The sequence below is a fragment of the Schistocerca piceifrons genome, chromosome 3, assembly GCF_021461385.2.
Source record: "Schistocerca piceifrons isolate TAMUIC-IGC-003096 chromosome 3, iqSchPice1.1, whole genome shotgun sequence".
Lineage (NCBI taxonomy): Eukaryota > Metazoa > Arthropoda > Insecta > Orthoptera > Acrididae > Schistocerca > Schistocerca piceifrons.
This window is the reverse complement of record NC_060140.1, coordinates 268,406,551-268,419,666: the sequence shown is the minus strand read 5'-3', so window position 1 is coordinate 268,419,666 and position 13,116 is coordinate 268,406,551. Positions and strand designations below refer to the sequence as shown.

Below are 13,116 nucleotides of genomic sequence, written 5' to 3'. Positions count from 1 at the left end.
AATTGTAATAATTTGTTTGTCTGTGCATGTACTTCACATCTCATGTCTACCTATGTCTTCTGTCCCATTCGGATAATTCCCTTGTGATACATAGTTTTTTTTTCCTTAGAGTGCACACACACACACACACACACACACACACACACAGACAGACAGAGAGAGAGAGAGAGATATTTAATATGCAAAATGTGCATATGGCATATGAACAGTAATAGTTCTTGCATCATGACCAAGTCAACTTGCCACAACAGCATGTAGTTGCAATAAATTTAAGGGGAATGTTATGTCATTACTGTTCTGCAATATAGGCTTTTCATGTTAATTTTGCAGCCATAAGCCCAGTGTCTGGTCTAAATTCATTCAGGTCTTTTCAGTTAATTTCAGTCTCATACGCCAATGACTTTCAACACAGACCTCACCTGTATCAAATCCTAGATCCCAAACACACCAGTCTGTCTAACACCATACATGCTCAGCTGTTTCACCATTATGAAAACCAATGCCACTGTAGTTGTTGGTACATAAATTCATTTCGTCACCTTTCCAGTGATGATAGCTTGTGAACGAAGATGCATCAAGGTGAGTGACTTTAGCATGAGATAGCTTGCACTTTAAACAAGCTCACCATTCAGTTCATTCTATGATTCCCGTCACTAATCTTGACTTCTTTCTTGTGAGAAAAATTATTCTATCTATGATGAGTGAGATGACATAGTTTCAAAAAAGACAACTACATCTCACTTTTACTAAAAATGATGTGTAAGAATTAAAGTTGGCAGTTTTTTATTTAGATGATACATGGATTCACACATATTACACTATGCATAAATACTCACAGAGTCATAGTGTCTGAGCAGTATTCTCAAACAAAAGTGCTGGTCTACATTTGATTGTTGTACTATGCAGGGTATTGGAATAAAGATGTGTTCATATTACAATACTTCACTTGTAAGAATACTGGAATGTATACTTTTACTCCCTTTCCTCCCTGTTTCTAGAGTGTCAGGAGTTCACTTTGCTCGGTAATACAGGGTTTGTATATGGGACGAATGGTGTGGAAAGGGAAAAATGTTGGGTAAGTGTAAGGGAGTGGGAAAGGGACTAGTAGAGAGTCAGGCCACAAGAACTGCTGGAGTGGGCAATGTGCTGGAGCTAGGTGGTGCCCATTTGTCCGTTGTGATTTGGGTTTTTAGTCGTTTCTTTTAATCACACAAAGCAAATGCTGGAAGGATTCACTTTGAAAGGACACAAGCTAATTTCCTTTCCCATCCTCAGCCGATTTGAGTTGCACTCCATCTCTAATGACCAGGGACCTGAAAAATTAAATTTGCGTTTGCGATAAATGTGAATATAGGTGCAAATTATGTCTAAAAAAAATGAGACTGCAAAATTAGCTGATAAGTGTATTTTTCATGACAAATTTTATAGAGATGCATTGTTTTACAGGAGATAGAAATAGCTTTCTTTTATACATATAATAAAAAATGAAACCAATTTTTGATTACTGATGTTGCACACCATCGGGTAAAGCCCAGTTTGGAAAGATAATACGCATAAGAACATGTCGGCAAAATAAAAAGTGCTCAAACACAACGCACAAATCATGTATCATTGTGCTTGATGCTCTGATGCCATGCCAGTTGTGGGCAGTTAAATGGTCTGTACAGGTTGATTCATGAAGATATGTTATTCTACAAGTAAAACTAAAGAAAAAAGTTCATGTAAACGTAGGCCTGCAAATGGTTAGTTACGGAGTTATGGCTAATAAAAGATTTTGCCTGAAATTTCGCAACTGCACTCATATGAAGCCATCACAAAACTGTACAACTTTAGAGTAAAGCACGATTTCCATTTATTTTGTTGTTATTGGTTTGGTGGATCTAATAAAACATGTCCCAGACGTGTATCTGCAGTGGTTTTCCAACATCCAGAGAAGCATAGATTATTATACATGTAAATTTGTTTACTTCCCATTAAGAATGTAGAAACGTTTATGTCATTGTTGGCAACCATTATTGAGTTGTTTCAGTCGTTTCCTAACCTTTAAATGAGTTAGTTTTCTTTATTATTCAGTGAAATAACATAACAACAGTGTATTTAAATTAAACCACATAGTAACTGTTGTTGTTTTGTAGGTTATTTATGAAATAGGGATGCCTTTCAAATTCACGACAGAGGAATACGCCGATATGGTGTTTATTTATGGCAAATGTGATGGTAGTGCCATGGCTGCAGTTAACCAATATTGCGAACATCATCCAACTCAGAGGATTCTGATTGAACGAACCATTAGTGGAGTATTTTGAATGTTATGGGAGACAGGTTCTCTACCTAGCGTTAATAATCAGTACGGGTGCTCGATATGTGAAGACAATGATGAGGATATTATGGATGCTGTTCAATGTAACCTGGGTACCAGTACACAACGTATCTCTCAACTATTAGGCATTTCACCATCTAAGGTAGAGTGTACACTGAAGTACAATAATATCTATCCTTACCATAAACAATAGTGCCTCATTTATATCCGGGAGATCCTGCACTTTGCTTGGAGTTCAAAATGGTTCAAATAGCTCTGAGCACTATGGGACTCAACTTCTGAGGTCATTAGTCCCCTAGAACTTAGAACTAGTTAAACCTAATTAACCTAAGGACATCACACACATCCATGCCCGAGGCAGGATTCGAACCTGCGACCGTAGCGGTCTCGCGGTTCCAGACTGCAGCGCTAGAACCGCACGGCCACTTCGGCCGGCTGCTTGGAGTTGTGCAACTGCTTAAATACTAATTGGCAGTTACACAAATACATTTTATTTACTGATAAGGCACAGTTTACTCGAGATAGTATAAACAGTTTACATAACGAGCACATGTGGTCTGAAGCAAACCCACAAGCAACAGTAAAACGCAATTTCCAGCAGCAGTTTAACATAAATGTGTGGTGTGGTATAATCAACACACACTTTATTCGGCCTTCATTTTCTCAGGGTGTCGTAACTGGCAAGCTGTACTTACAATTCCTTCAGGAAGAAATGCCCTGCTTGCTCGAGGATGTTCCACCTGCTACGCAATTTCAAATGTATTTTCAACATGAGGGTGTGCCTCCACATTTCACCAATGCCGTTACTGCACATTTAAATGAACATTTTCCCCAGAAATGGATTGGTCATGGTGCTACACGTCTGTGGCCACCCAGATCGCCCAATTTAACACCAATGGATTTTTGTGTACGGGCATGGATGAAAGACTGTTTATGAGGACAAAGTCAATACACGTGAGGCATTACTTGCTCGCTTTATGATTGCAATAGACAAAATTAAAAATAACCCTGTGAAGCTGAAACAAGCAACGAAATCTGTTCATACACGTGCAGCTAAATGCACTGGACTCGGTGGAGACATTTTTGAACATTTATTGTGAATGTATTGTGAAATTGTATGTACATTGTACAATTTCCTTAACACTGAGCTTTGTTTTTTCTGGATTAACATGGATTCACACATGATATGGTATTAATAAAAGCACATTCTCTGACACATTCATACAGTTTCAGTTCACGTTATTACCATCATTTTTCCAAAATTAAATTCTCTACAACTTCTGCTGAAAGCTTTGTGCAGTTGTCTTGAATTTAAAAAACAAATTGGGCCAAGTAGTTAATAAATTAAAAATATAATGAAATTACTTCTTTGCTTCTCTGGAAGTTCTGGAAAACTACTGCAGATATGTGTCTGGGAAATGTTTAATTAGATTCACCAAATCAATAACAACAAAATAAATGGAAACCTTGTACAGTTTTACGATAGCTTCATATCAGCAAAGTTGCTAAATTACAGGCAAAATCTTTTACTAGCCATAACTCCATAACTAAACATTTGTGTACCTAAGTTTATATGAAAATTTTCCTTTAGTTTTACTTGTAGAATAACATATTAAAATATTTCCTTATTTTTCGTGAATCACCCTGTATAAGATGTATGCCGTGTAATGTCACATAGAAACAGCTGTGGAACCTAGCATCTTGCATCAAAGAAATGCATTTGTCTGTTTGCTAGCTAAACTTCATAATGCAGACACTTCACTGTGGCTGTTTGAGGTAGTGGTTCTTTTTGAAATGCCAGTCTCAGACAGCCATTACTGAATGTTTTGTGTTGTACATTGCTCCTTGGTTTCTTTTCTTATTTTGGTCCATCACAGACTTTGATTATGACTGTCATAACACCTCAAGATCCAGGCATTCACAGAGGGTGGAAATATTGGTAGCTGGGAGCTCCTATGTTAGGCGGTTATTTGGCGCCTTACGGACATGGCTGCCAAGGAGGGGAAGAAATCCATTGTGGACTCCTTGTGCATATTGGGTGGAGTCTGTCCAGATGTAAAATGAGTCCTCCTGGATGCCATGAAGAGCACAAAGTGCAGCCAACTGCAGGTGGGGCTCATGTTGGTACCAATGATATGTGTCTCATTGGATTTGAAGAGATTCTATATGGTTTCGAGTGGCTGTCTGAAGTGGTGTAGGCTGCCAGTTTTGCTTTCGAGATGAAAGCAGAGCTCACCATTTACAGCATAGCTGTCAGCACCAGTTGTGGACCTTTGGTACAGGGCCAAGTGGAGGGTCTGAATCAGAGGTTCACATGGTTCTGCGACCATGTAGCTGCAGATTCCTCAACTTGTGACATAGGGTGTTGGGGTTTCGGGTTCTGCTAAGTAGGTTAGGTGTCCATTACACGCAGGAGCTGGCACGCGGGTAGTAGGGACTACGTGGTGTGGAAAGGGTGGTATTTTAGGTTAGAGGGCCTCAGGGAGAACACAGAAAGGGCTTCATCTCAAAGGGTGCAGGTTGACATGGGAAGAATGTAGATCTAGGAATCCTCGGTATAATAGTTGTAAATTATTGTATCTGTGTTGGCAAAGTACCAGAGCTCCAAGCACTAATAGAAAGCTCTGATGCATACATCATTATAGGCACTGACAGCTGGCTAAAGCTGGAGATAAGTTCAGCCAAAATTTTTGTGAAGGACCTAAAGGTGTTCAGAAAGGATAGTCTAAATGGAGTTGGTGGTGGTGTGTTTGTTTCCATTAGAGGTAGTTTATCTTATAGTGAAATTGAAGTAGATAGTTCCTGTGAGTTACTATGGGAAGACATCATTCTCAGGAGGAGGAGATTAGCGTTTAACGTGCTGTCTACAACGAGGTCATTAGAGATGAAGCACAAGCTTGCATTAGGGATGGGTGAGGAAATCAACCGTGCCCTTTTGCCCTTTCAAAGGAACCATGCCTGAAGTGATTTAGGGAAATCACAAAAATCTAAATCAGGATGGCCGTACGCAGGTTTGAATCATTGTCCTCCTAAATGCGAGTCCAGTGTGCTAACCGCTGCACCACCTCATTCGGTTGGCCATTCTTGGCAACCGGAATAAAATAATAACTGGATCCTTATACTGATCTTCCAATTCAGATGAACAATTGCTGAAAGGGTTCAAAGAAAACTTCAGTCTAATTTCAAACACTTACGTGACTCATACAATTATAATTGTTATACTTGGTGGTGGTTTCAATTTACTCTCGATATATTGGTGAAAATATGTGCTCAAATATGGACGTACACGTAAAAAATCATCCAAAATTGTGCTAAACATATTCTCTGCAAATTATTTCGGGCTATTAGCTCATGAGCCCACTTGAATAGTAAACGATTCTGCAAATACATTTGGCCTCTTAGCAAAAAATAATCCTGAGCTAATAACGAGCATCAAAATGGATACAGGGACTGGTGAAAACAGGGTTGCCGTAATTATGACTGAATACCAAAATTGTCAAATCCACCAAAAATAAATGGAAAATGTATCTATTCAAAAAAAGCAGATAAAATTTTGCTTGATGTCTCCCCGGGAGACAATCTCCATTCCTTCCGAATTAACAGTGTAAGTGTAGACCAGATGTTGCTTGACTTCAAAGAAATACTATCAACAGCATAGACACAATTATACCAAATAAATTAACAAATGATCGAGCTGATCCACCCTGGTACACAGAATAGATCAGAACACTGTTGCAGAAATGATGAAAAAACCATGTGAAATTTAAATAAACCTAGATTGGCGGTCTTTTACAGAAGCTTGAAATTTAGTGCAGACTTCAATGTGAGATACTTGCAATAGTTTGCACAACAAAACTCTGTCTCAAAGCCTAGCAGAAAATCCAAAGAGATTGTGGTCATATGGAAAGTATACTAGCAGCAAAAAACAATCAATACTTTCTCTTTGCAATAGGAATGAATACCACCAATGACAGTGCTGCTAAAGCAGAGTTACTAAACACAGCCTTCCAAGCTTCCTTCACCAAAGAAGACGAAGTAAATATCCCAGAATTTGAATAAAGAACAGCTACCAACCTAAGTAACTTACAAGTAGATATCCCAGGAGTAGTGAAGCAGCTCAAATCACTTAGTAAAAGCAAGTCTTCAAATCCAGATTGTATACCAATTATGTTTCTTTCAAAGTGTGCAATAGCTCCGTACTTAACAATCACATACAACCACTTCAACAAAAGAGCACAGGTCACACCAGTATTCAAGAAAGGCAATAGGTGAAAGCTAATAAATTACTGATGCATATCATGTCAATTTAATAAGTCATGCTTACAAAATACTAACATGAATTCTTTACAAACGAATGGAAAAACTGGTAGAAGCCAACCTCGGGGAAGATCAGTGTAGATTCTGTAGAAATATCACGACACGTGAGGCAATACTGACCCAATAAATTATCTTAAAAGATAGGTCAAGGAAAAGCAAACCTACATTTCTAGCATTTGTAAATTTAGAAAAAGCTTTTGACAATGTTGATTGGAATACTCTGTTTCAAATTCTGAAGGTGGCAGGTGTAAAATACAGGGAGCGAAAGGCTATTTACAATTTGTACAGAAACCAGATGGCAGTTATAAGAGTCGAGGGGCATGAAAGGGAAGCAGTGGTTGAAAAGGGAGTGAGACAGGGTTGTAGCCTATGCCAAATGTTATTCAGTCTGTATATTGAGCAAGCAGCAAAGGAAACCAAAGAAAAATTTAGGTTAATAATAAAATCCATGGAGAAGAAATAAAAACTTTTAGGTCTACTGACGACATTGTAATTCTGTCAGATACAGCAAAGGACCTGGAAGAGCAGCTGATCGGAATGGACAGTGTCTTGAAAGGAGGATATAAGATGAACATCAACAAAAGCAAAACGAGGATAATGGTATGTAGTTGAATTAAGTCGGGTGATGCTGAGGGAATTAGATTAGGAAATGAGACACTTAAATTAGTAAAGGAGTTTTGCTATTTGGGGAGCAAAATAACAGATGATGATCGAAGTTGATAGGATATATAATGTAGAATGGCTATGGCAAGGAAAGCATTTCTGAAGACGAGAGATTTGTTAACATCGAGTATAGATTTAAGTGTCAGAAAGTCTATTCTGAAAGTATTTGTATGGAGTGTAACCATGTATCAGACCGAAACATAGATGATAAACAGCGTAGACAAGAAGAGAATAGAAGATTTCGAAATGTGGTGCTACAGAAGAATGCTGAAGATTAGTTGGGCAGATCACGTAACTAATGAGGAGATACTGAATAGAATTGGGGAGAAGAGGAATTCGTGGCACAACTTGACTAGAGGAAGGGATTGGTTGGTAGGACACGTTCTGAGATATCAAGGTATCACCAATTTAGTATTGGAGGGTAGCGTGGAAGGTAAAAGTTGTAAAGGGAGACCAAGGCATGAATACACTAAACGGATTCAGAATGATGTAGGTTGCAGTAATTATTTGGAGATGAAGAGGCTTGCCAGCATAAGAGTAGCGTGGAGAGCTGCATCAAACCAGTCTCTGGACTGAAGAAGAAGAAGAAGACGACGACGACAACAACTGAAATATGTATTATGTTCAAGCATTATGGATTACCTCAAAGAGAATGGTCTATTCAACATGGATGTAGAAAACATTGTTAATGTGAAACACAAGGCTTTTGACACTAATCAAATTGTGTGCTTATGGAATATTGTCTCAGTTATGCTACTGGTTTTGTGATTTCCTGTCAGAGAGGTCAGTTCATAGTAATTAATTGAAAGTCATTGAGTAAAACAGAAGTGATTTCTGTTATTCCCCAAGGTAATGTTATAGGCCCTCTTGTTGTTGCTTATCTATATAAAAGATTTAGGAGACAATCTGAGTAGTCATCTTAGGTTGTTTGCAGATGACGTTGTTGATCATCATCTAATAAAGTCATCAGAGGATCAAAACAAATTGCAGAACGATTTAGAAAGAATATCTGTATGGTACAAAAATTGACAGTTGCAAAGAAAAGTGTGAAATCATCCACATGAGTGCAAAAATGGAATGCATTAAAATTTGGTTACACAATAAATCAATGAAAACTAAAGGCCATGAATTCATCTAAATACCTAGAAATTACAATTACAAACAACTTAAATTGGAAAGAACACAGAAAATGTTGTGGGGGGAGGCAAACCAAAGACTGCGTTTTATTGGCAGAACACTTAGAAGATGTTGCAGATCTACTAAAGAAACTGCCTACACTACACTTGACCACTCCCCCATGGAGTACTGCTGTGTGGTGTGGGATCCTTACCAGGTAGGATTAATGGAGTACATTGAGAAGTTCAAAGGGCAGCATATTTTGTATTACTGAGAAAGAGAGGAGTGTCACAGACATGGTACAGGATTTTCAGGTGGACATCATTAAAACAAAGGCATTTGTCATTGTGGCAGGATTTTCTCACAAAATTTCAACCATGAACTTTCTCCTCAGGAAGTGAAAATATTTTGTTCACCTTGACCTCCATAGGGAGAAATGAATATAATTAAGGGAAATCAGAGCTCACATGGAAAGATATAGTTGTACATTTTTACCACGCACTGTTAAAAAATGGAATAATAGAGAATTATTGTGAAGGTGGTTTGATGAACCCTCTGCAAGGCACTTAAATGTGATTTGCAGAGTATCCACGTAGATATAGAAAAGATCAACAATCCGTATGACCACTTTTGTTTTTGCAGAAACATAAAACACGGGTGTAGGCTGGCTGCCATGTGAGAAGGAGGCGTGGCTTGTTTCCCCCTCTGCTCTTCTCCCTCAGGCAGTCATAACTCTAGTTTGTTTACACTCACAGCTGGCTGCCGGTTTATAGTGTTCAAACTTTGCACTATACCAACCAAAAAACAAACCGTCAACATATTTCAACCACAAAGAAAGTCTTCCCATAATGTCTGAATTTTGGGCTCCACGTGTGCATATTGTACCTTGTTAGTTCTGTAACATTGTCAAGTACAGGTTGCACTGTTATGAATTCCCAAGGAAGGTAGGAATCAGGATTCTGTAGACTTTGTAACTATTGAAATAGGTGGGAAAAGAAAAATAATTTTGAGGAACACATTAAATAAGGGAAGCGCTCTGTTTGCAGGAGGAAAAATTCTGCTGCTTCTCAACAGAAACAGTCATTTGCTGAAAGCATAAATAGAACCATAATGAGAAAACAACAAAGACTGTTATGGAAAGAAAACTGTAGAAGTTTCTGTAAAAGCAAACATTCCAGTCAAAAAGCTCCCCAATCACCACTTTGTTTTTAATAGTTAATTTCAAGAGACAAAGGCTTCATCTTTAGGCACATAGTATGACAACCTTTTAAATTTGTGCATCTAATAATTTATAAAAAAGAAAAACTGATCCAAATTTCACCCAAAATAAATGCAAATTTTATGAAAGGAAGTACTACATTTTCAGCTCCCTACTAATGAGTACAGTCGTTAATGACTTCTTTGTCAATTTGATGGTAAACCCTAATGTTACTTGGTTTTTATTTTCACTGTTGCAATAATGTATCAAAGCTCAGTCCCAATGATAACAATATCACTGAAATTTTATAAAAAACAGAAATAAATAAAAGAAGATGGGCTAAATAAATAAATTAATGAAATAATTACCATGATTGTAGCATCATGTATGTTAATCATGATAAAGAGTTAAATCGTAGCTTAATTCAGTAGAGGTCTTGGTTTTTATATTGTCTTGGTTTTAATATTTCTTACATCATAACCAGTTTTGAGGTTTATACAAATGTGGTTGAAATAATTTTATGTATATGTGAACATCTGTCAATGTGGTCTCAATTGGAATGAGTTTTGGATAAAGTAAAACCCCCTTTTTACACTTTCCAGTGGACTGGTCCAGAAAAGTGTAAAATACAGGAAAACATAGGAAACACAGCAAGCAAAAACAAATAAATTACAAAAACCAAAATAATTATTAGTTTTTGTTTCTTTCTAGCAGCAGTTAGCTCTACTTGTCTCTCCACAGTATACAAAGCATCAAATCCATTAACATCACATGATCAACTACCAGTGTACTGCCTCAAAATGCTAGTAGCTCCCATAGCTTCTCTACTGCTTGGCACAACTGGGTCTTGGTCGTTGTCATCATCATCATCATCATTGTCATCATCATCATCTTCACCAATCATCTTTCTCTTCCCTTCCTCAAAGTGTTTGGTAATGATGCTGTCTGCTTTGGCACCTCACAAGTGATGACTGAAGCATCAACACTGACATTCTCTTGAAACGTGGGTGATATGCCTATCACAGAAAAATCTGTAGGCTCAGACAAATTTTCTTCCAGTGGTTCCTGTGAACTTAAATCCTGCTTTCATGAAACAGGTAGAAATAGTTAAAGGAGTCAAATCCATCTACACTTTGTCTGCATAATGCATAGCATCCAAAAGTGACGCAGTCACAGATTTTGGGTTCCTGCCATTATCATGTATAAAAACACGCTTCTGGACAAGCATTTTTCTGTATTTCCATTTAGAACAGATGATTCCCAGGTCTTAACATCTGAAGCTTCCTCATGCAATTAGGAGGCAGGAACACTAACTTAATATTTCTGAGCTGCAGGATGTGCTGGACATCTGTCAAGTAGTAACATAATTTTTCTATTTTTTGCTCCCATTTTAGTATCCAGTGCATGCATGGTGGATGTGAAGATGGAACTGACAATCCATGCAGTGCTTTTGGACATGATAGGCACTAAATTTACAGCTTGTTGCCAACAAGGAGATCTCTAGGTTCAGGGACATCTACATGAGAAAGAGAGCGGAATCGCCATTGTGTTATGGAGGATCTTAATGAGGAATGTTTATGTCTGACATCAGATTGTACCAACCTTAGACTGCACACCTAGAACTGATTAGCATATATCACGATTTGTGAAAGCCCATTATAGAAATGGCCAACTTCAAAGACAATATTTATTTGTATAAATGACTGTGAAATTGAATTAAAGCTGTTGTAATACAATGCAATGAGCAGATGGAATGTTGCTACTGGAGTCACTATTGTCAGATCATGATTATTATTAAGACAAAGTCTCTGTATACTTCCCCACCCTTGCAAAGACTGTGAGCCTATAATACAGGTGGCTGTGATCCCAACACACCATCAATGAAAATCTTGCTTACAGCACTAACGGTACATTACATGATCAGTAACGTTGCATACTGTCTGCATTATCTGCTTTGTTCCAAGGCTGACCTTGAGCAGGAATAAGACACTTTTTTGCAGAAATCTCTATGAAAATCAGTGTTAAAGTTTGTGATAATGTCAAAGAAAATTTAAAATGTGGGAATTTTTGTAACATAGAATTGTTTATAATGGGAAAGCAATGTATTGAGAGAATAGGACTTCTATAGGGACCAACAAAAATGAATGTAATTATCAGGAAAATGTAAAATGCAGGAACATAAAAACGGCGTTTTACTGTACAGGCTATTGTCACCAACATTTGAGAGTTTTGTGTATAGACAATGAAAGGATGAAATAATTATTGAAGTACACTATCACTGCAGCACATTTTTTACCATTTGAAATATTCAGTTTCTAATTGCTGTAAATGTAATGTATTTTTATTTTGTTTTAGGCTGTACAAGAAGGCGAAGGGCAAAACCAAGAAAGAAGTTACATATGTTGTTGCAAAGAAACACACAGCAGGAAAAAGGTTTAGAAGACCGCCAGGAGTTAAAGGCCATTACAAGGTAGTGGATCCAAGAATGAAAAAGGATAATCGTAGGGCTAAGGCATCTAAAGGGAAAGTACGAAAAAATAAGAGAAACTCGGCTGGTGGTAATCAAAGGAAGAATATGAAATCTACGGGCAAGAAAAATGTTTCAAAAGCAAAATGATTTTTTTAAAAATTGCACATATGTACATTGTGTAAATATACATTGTAAATATTCAGAAATCATAGATTGTGTAATGGAGACCTCATCAGTTTTGACACGTCATTTTTCCAATCAGAACTTTGTCATTGGTTGACTTTGAGTTCCATCTCTGTGTTATGTGGTTGTGACATTCACTGCAGATCTTACAGTTTATTGTTGTTATATAACAGTGATACATTATTTGCCTAGGTTTATTGTCTTTAGATGTTCATTTATAAAAGAGCCTGCATTTGTGAATGCAAAATTTTGTACAGTTAACAGTTTGTTTCTAACAAACAACATTTTGGACAGAAATACTTGCAATGTAAATTATTTGCAACTGTGTGAGTTCTTAGCTATGATAGTAGTATAGTGACTTGTATCTGTCTTAATGTTGATAATGTTATTGACACACCTGTTTCATTCATATAAGAAAGCTTAAGTTGGATCTAAGTGGCAAAAGCTTGATGTGTGGCGTAAGTTTTTAAAAGTGTTTCTTTTTTTGATAACACTGTCTAGTGACAATGTGTTATTGTTGTTCTGTAAAAATTGAAATTCTTCTCAAATTTTATATTTACTAGTTCCCTTATTTATCAGTGAAATTCTTCAGATGTCAATAAAAATTTCCTCAAGTTTTTTTAAAAAGGGTTTTATTGTAAAAATGTTGGTTACTAGACCCCGTACCTGGTGTTGTTACTGCTAAAGGAACATAGAGAATGGAGAAATAACTAAATGTTGGGATTAAAGTTTTAAGTAAGGGGTGGATTACATTGAGGTGGCAAAAGTCATGGAATAGTGATAGTCACATAACACATGGCATTAGCATTGCCTACAAAAGGTATAAAAGGGCAGTGCATTATCGTAGTT

At 37.2% G+C, this 13,116-nt stretch overlaps 1 protein-coding gene across 1 annotated transcript in view; it reads left to right on the top strand.

The window, feature by feature from the left end:
* Positions 1 to 12,885, top strand: part of LOC124789356 (pre-rRNA 2'-O-ribose RNA methyltransferase FTSJ3) — a 108,779-nt gene extending 95,894 nt beyond the window's left edge. The window contains exon 13 of the mRNA XM_047256683.1: positions 11,970 to 12,885. Within this exon, the coding sequence (XP_047112639.1) occupies positions 11,970 to 12,231 (262 nt within the window). The 3' untranslated portion in view covers positions 12,232 to 12,885. The remainder of the gene's footprint in view (positions 1 to 11,969) is intronic.
* Positions 12,886 to 13,116: the final 231 nt, after the last annotated feature.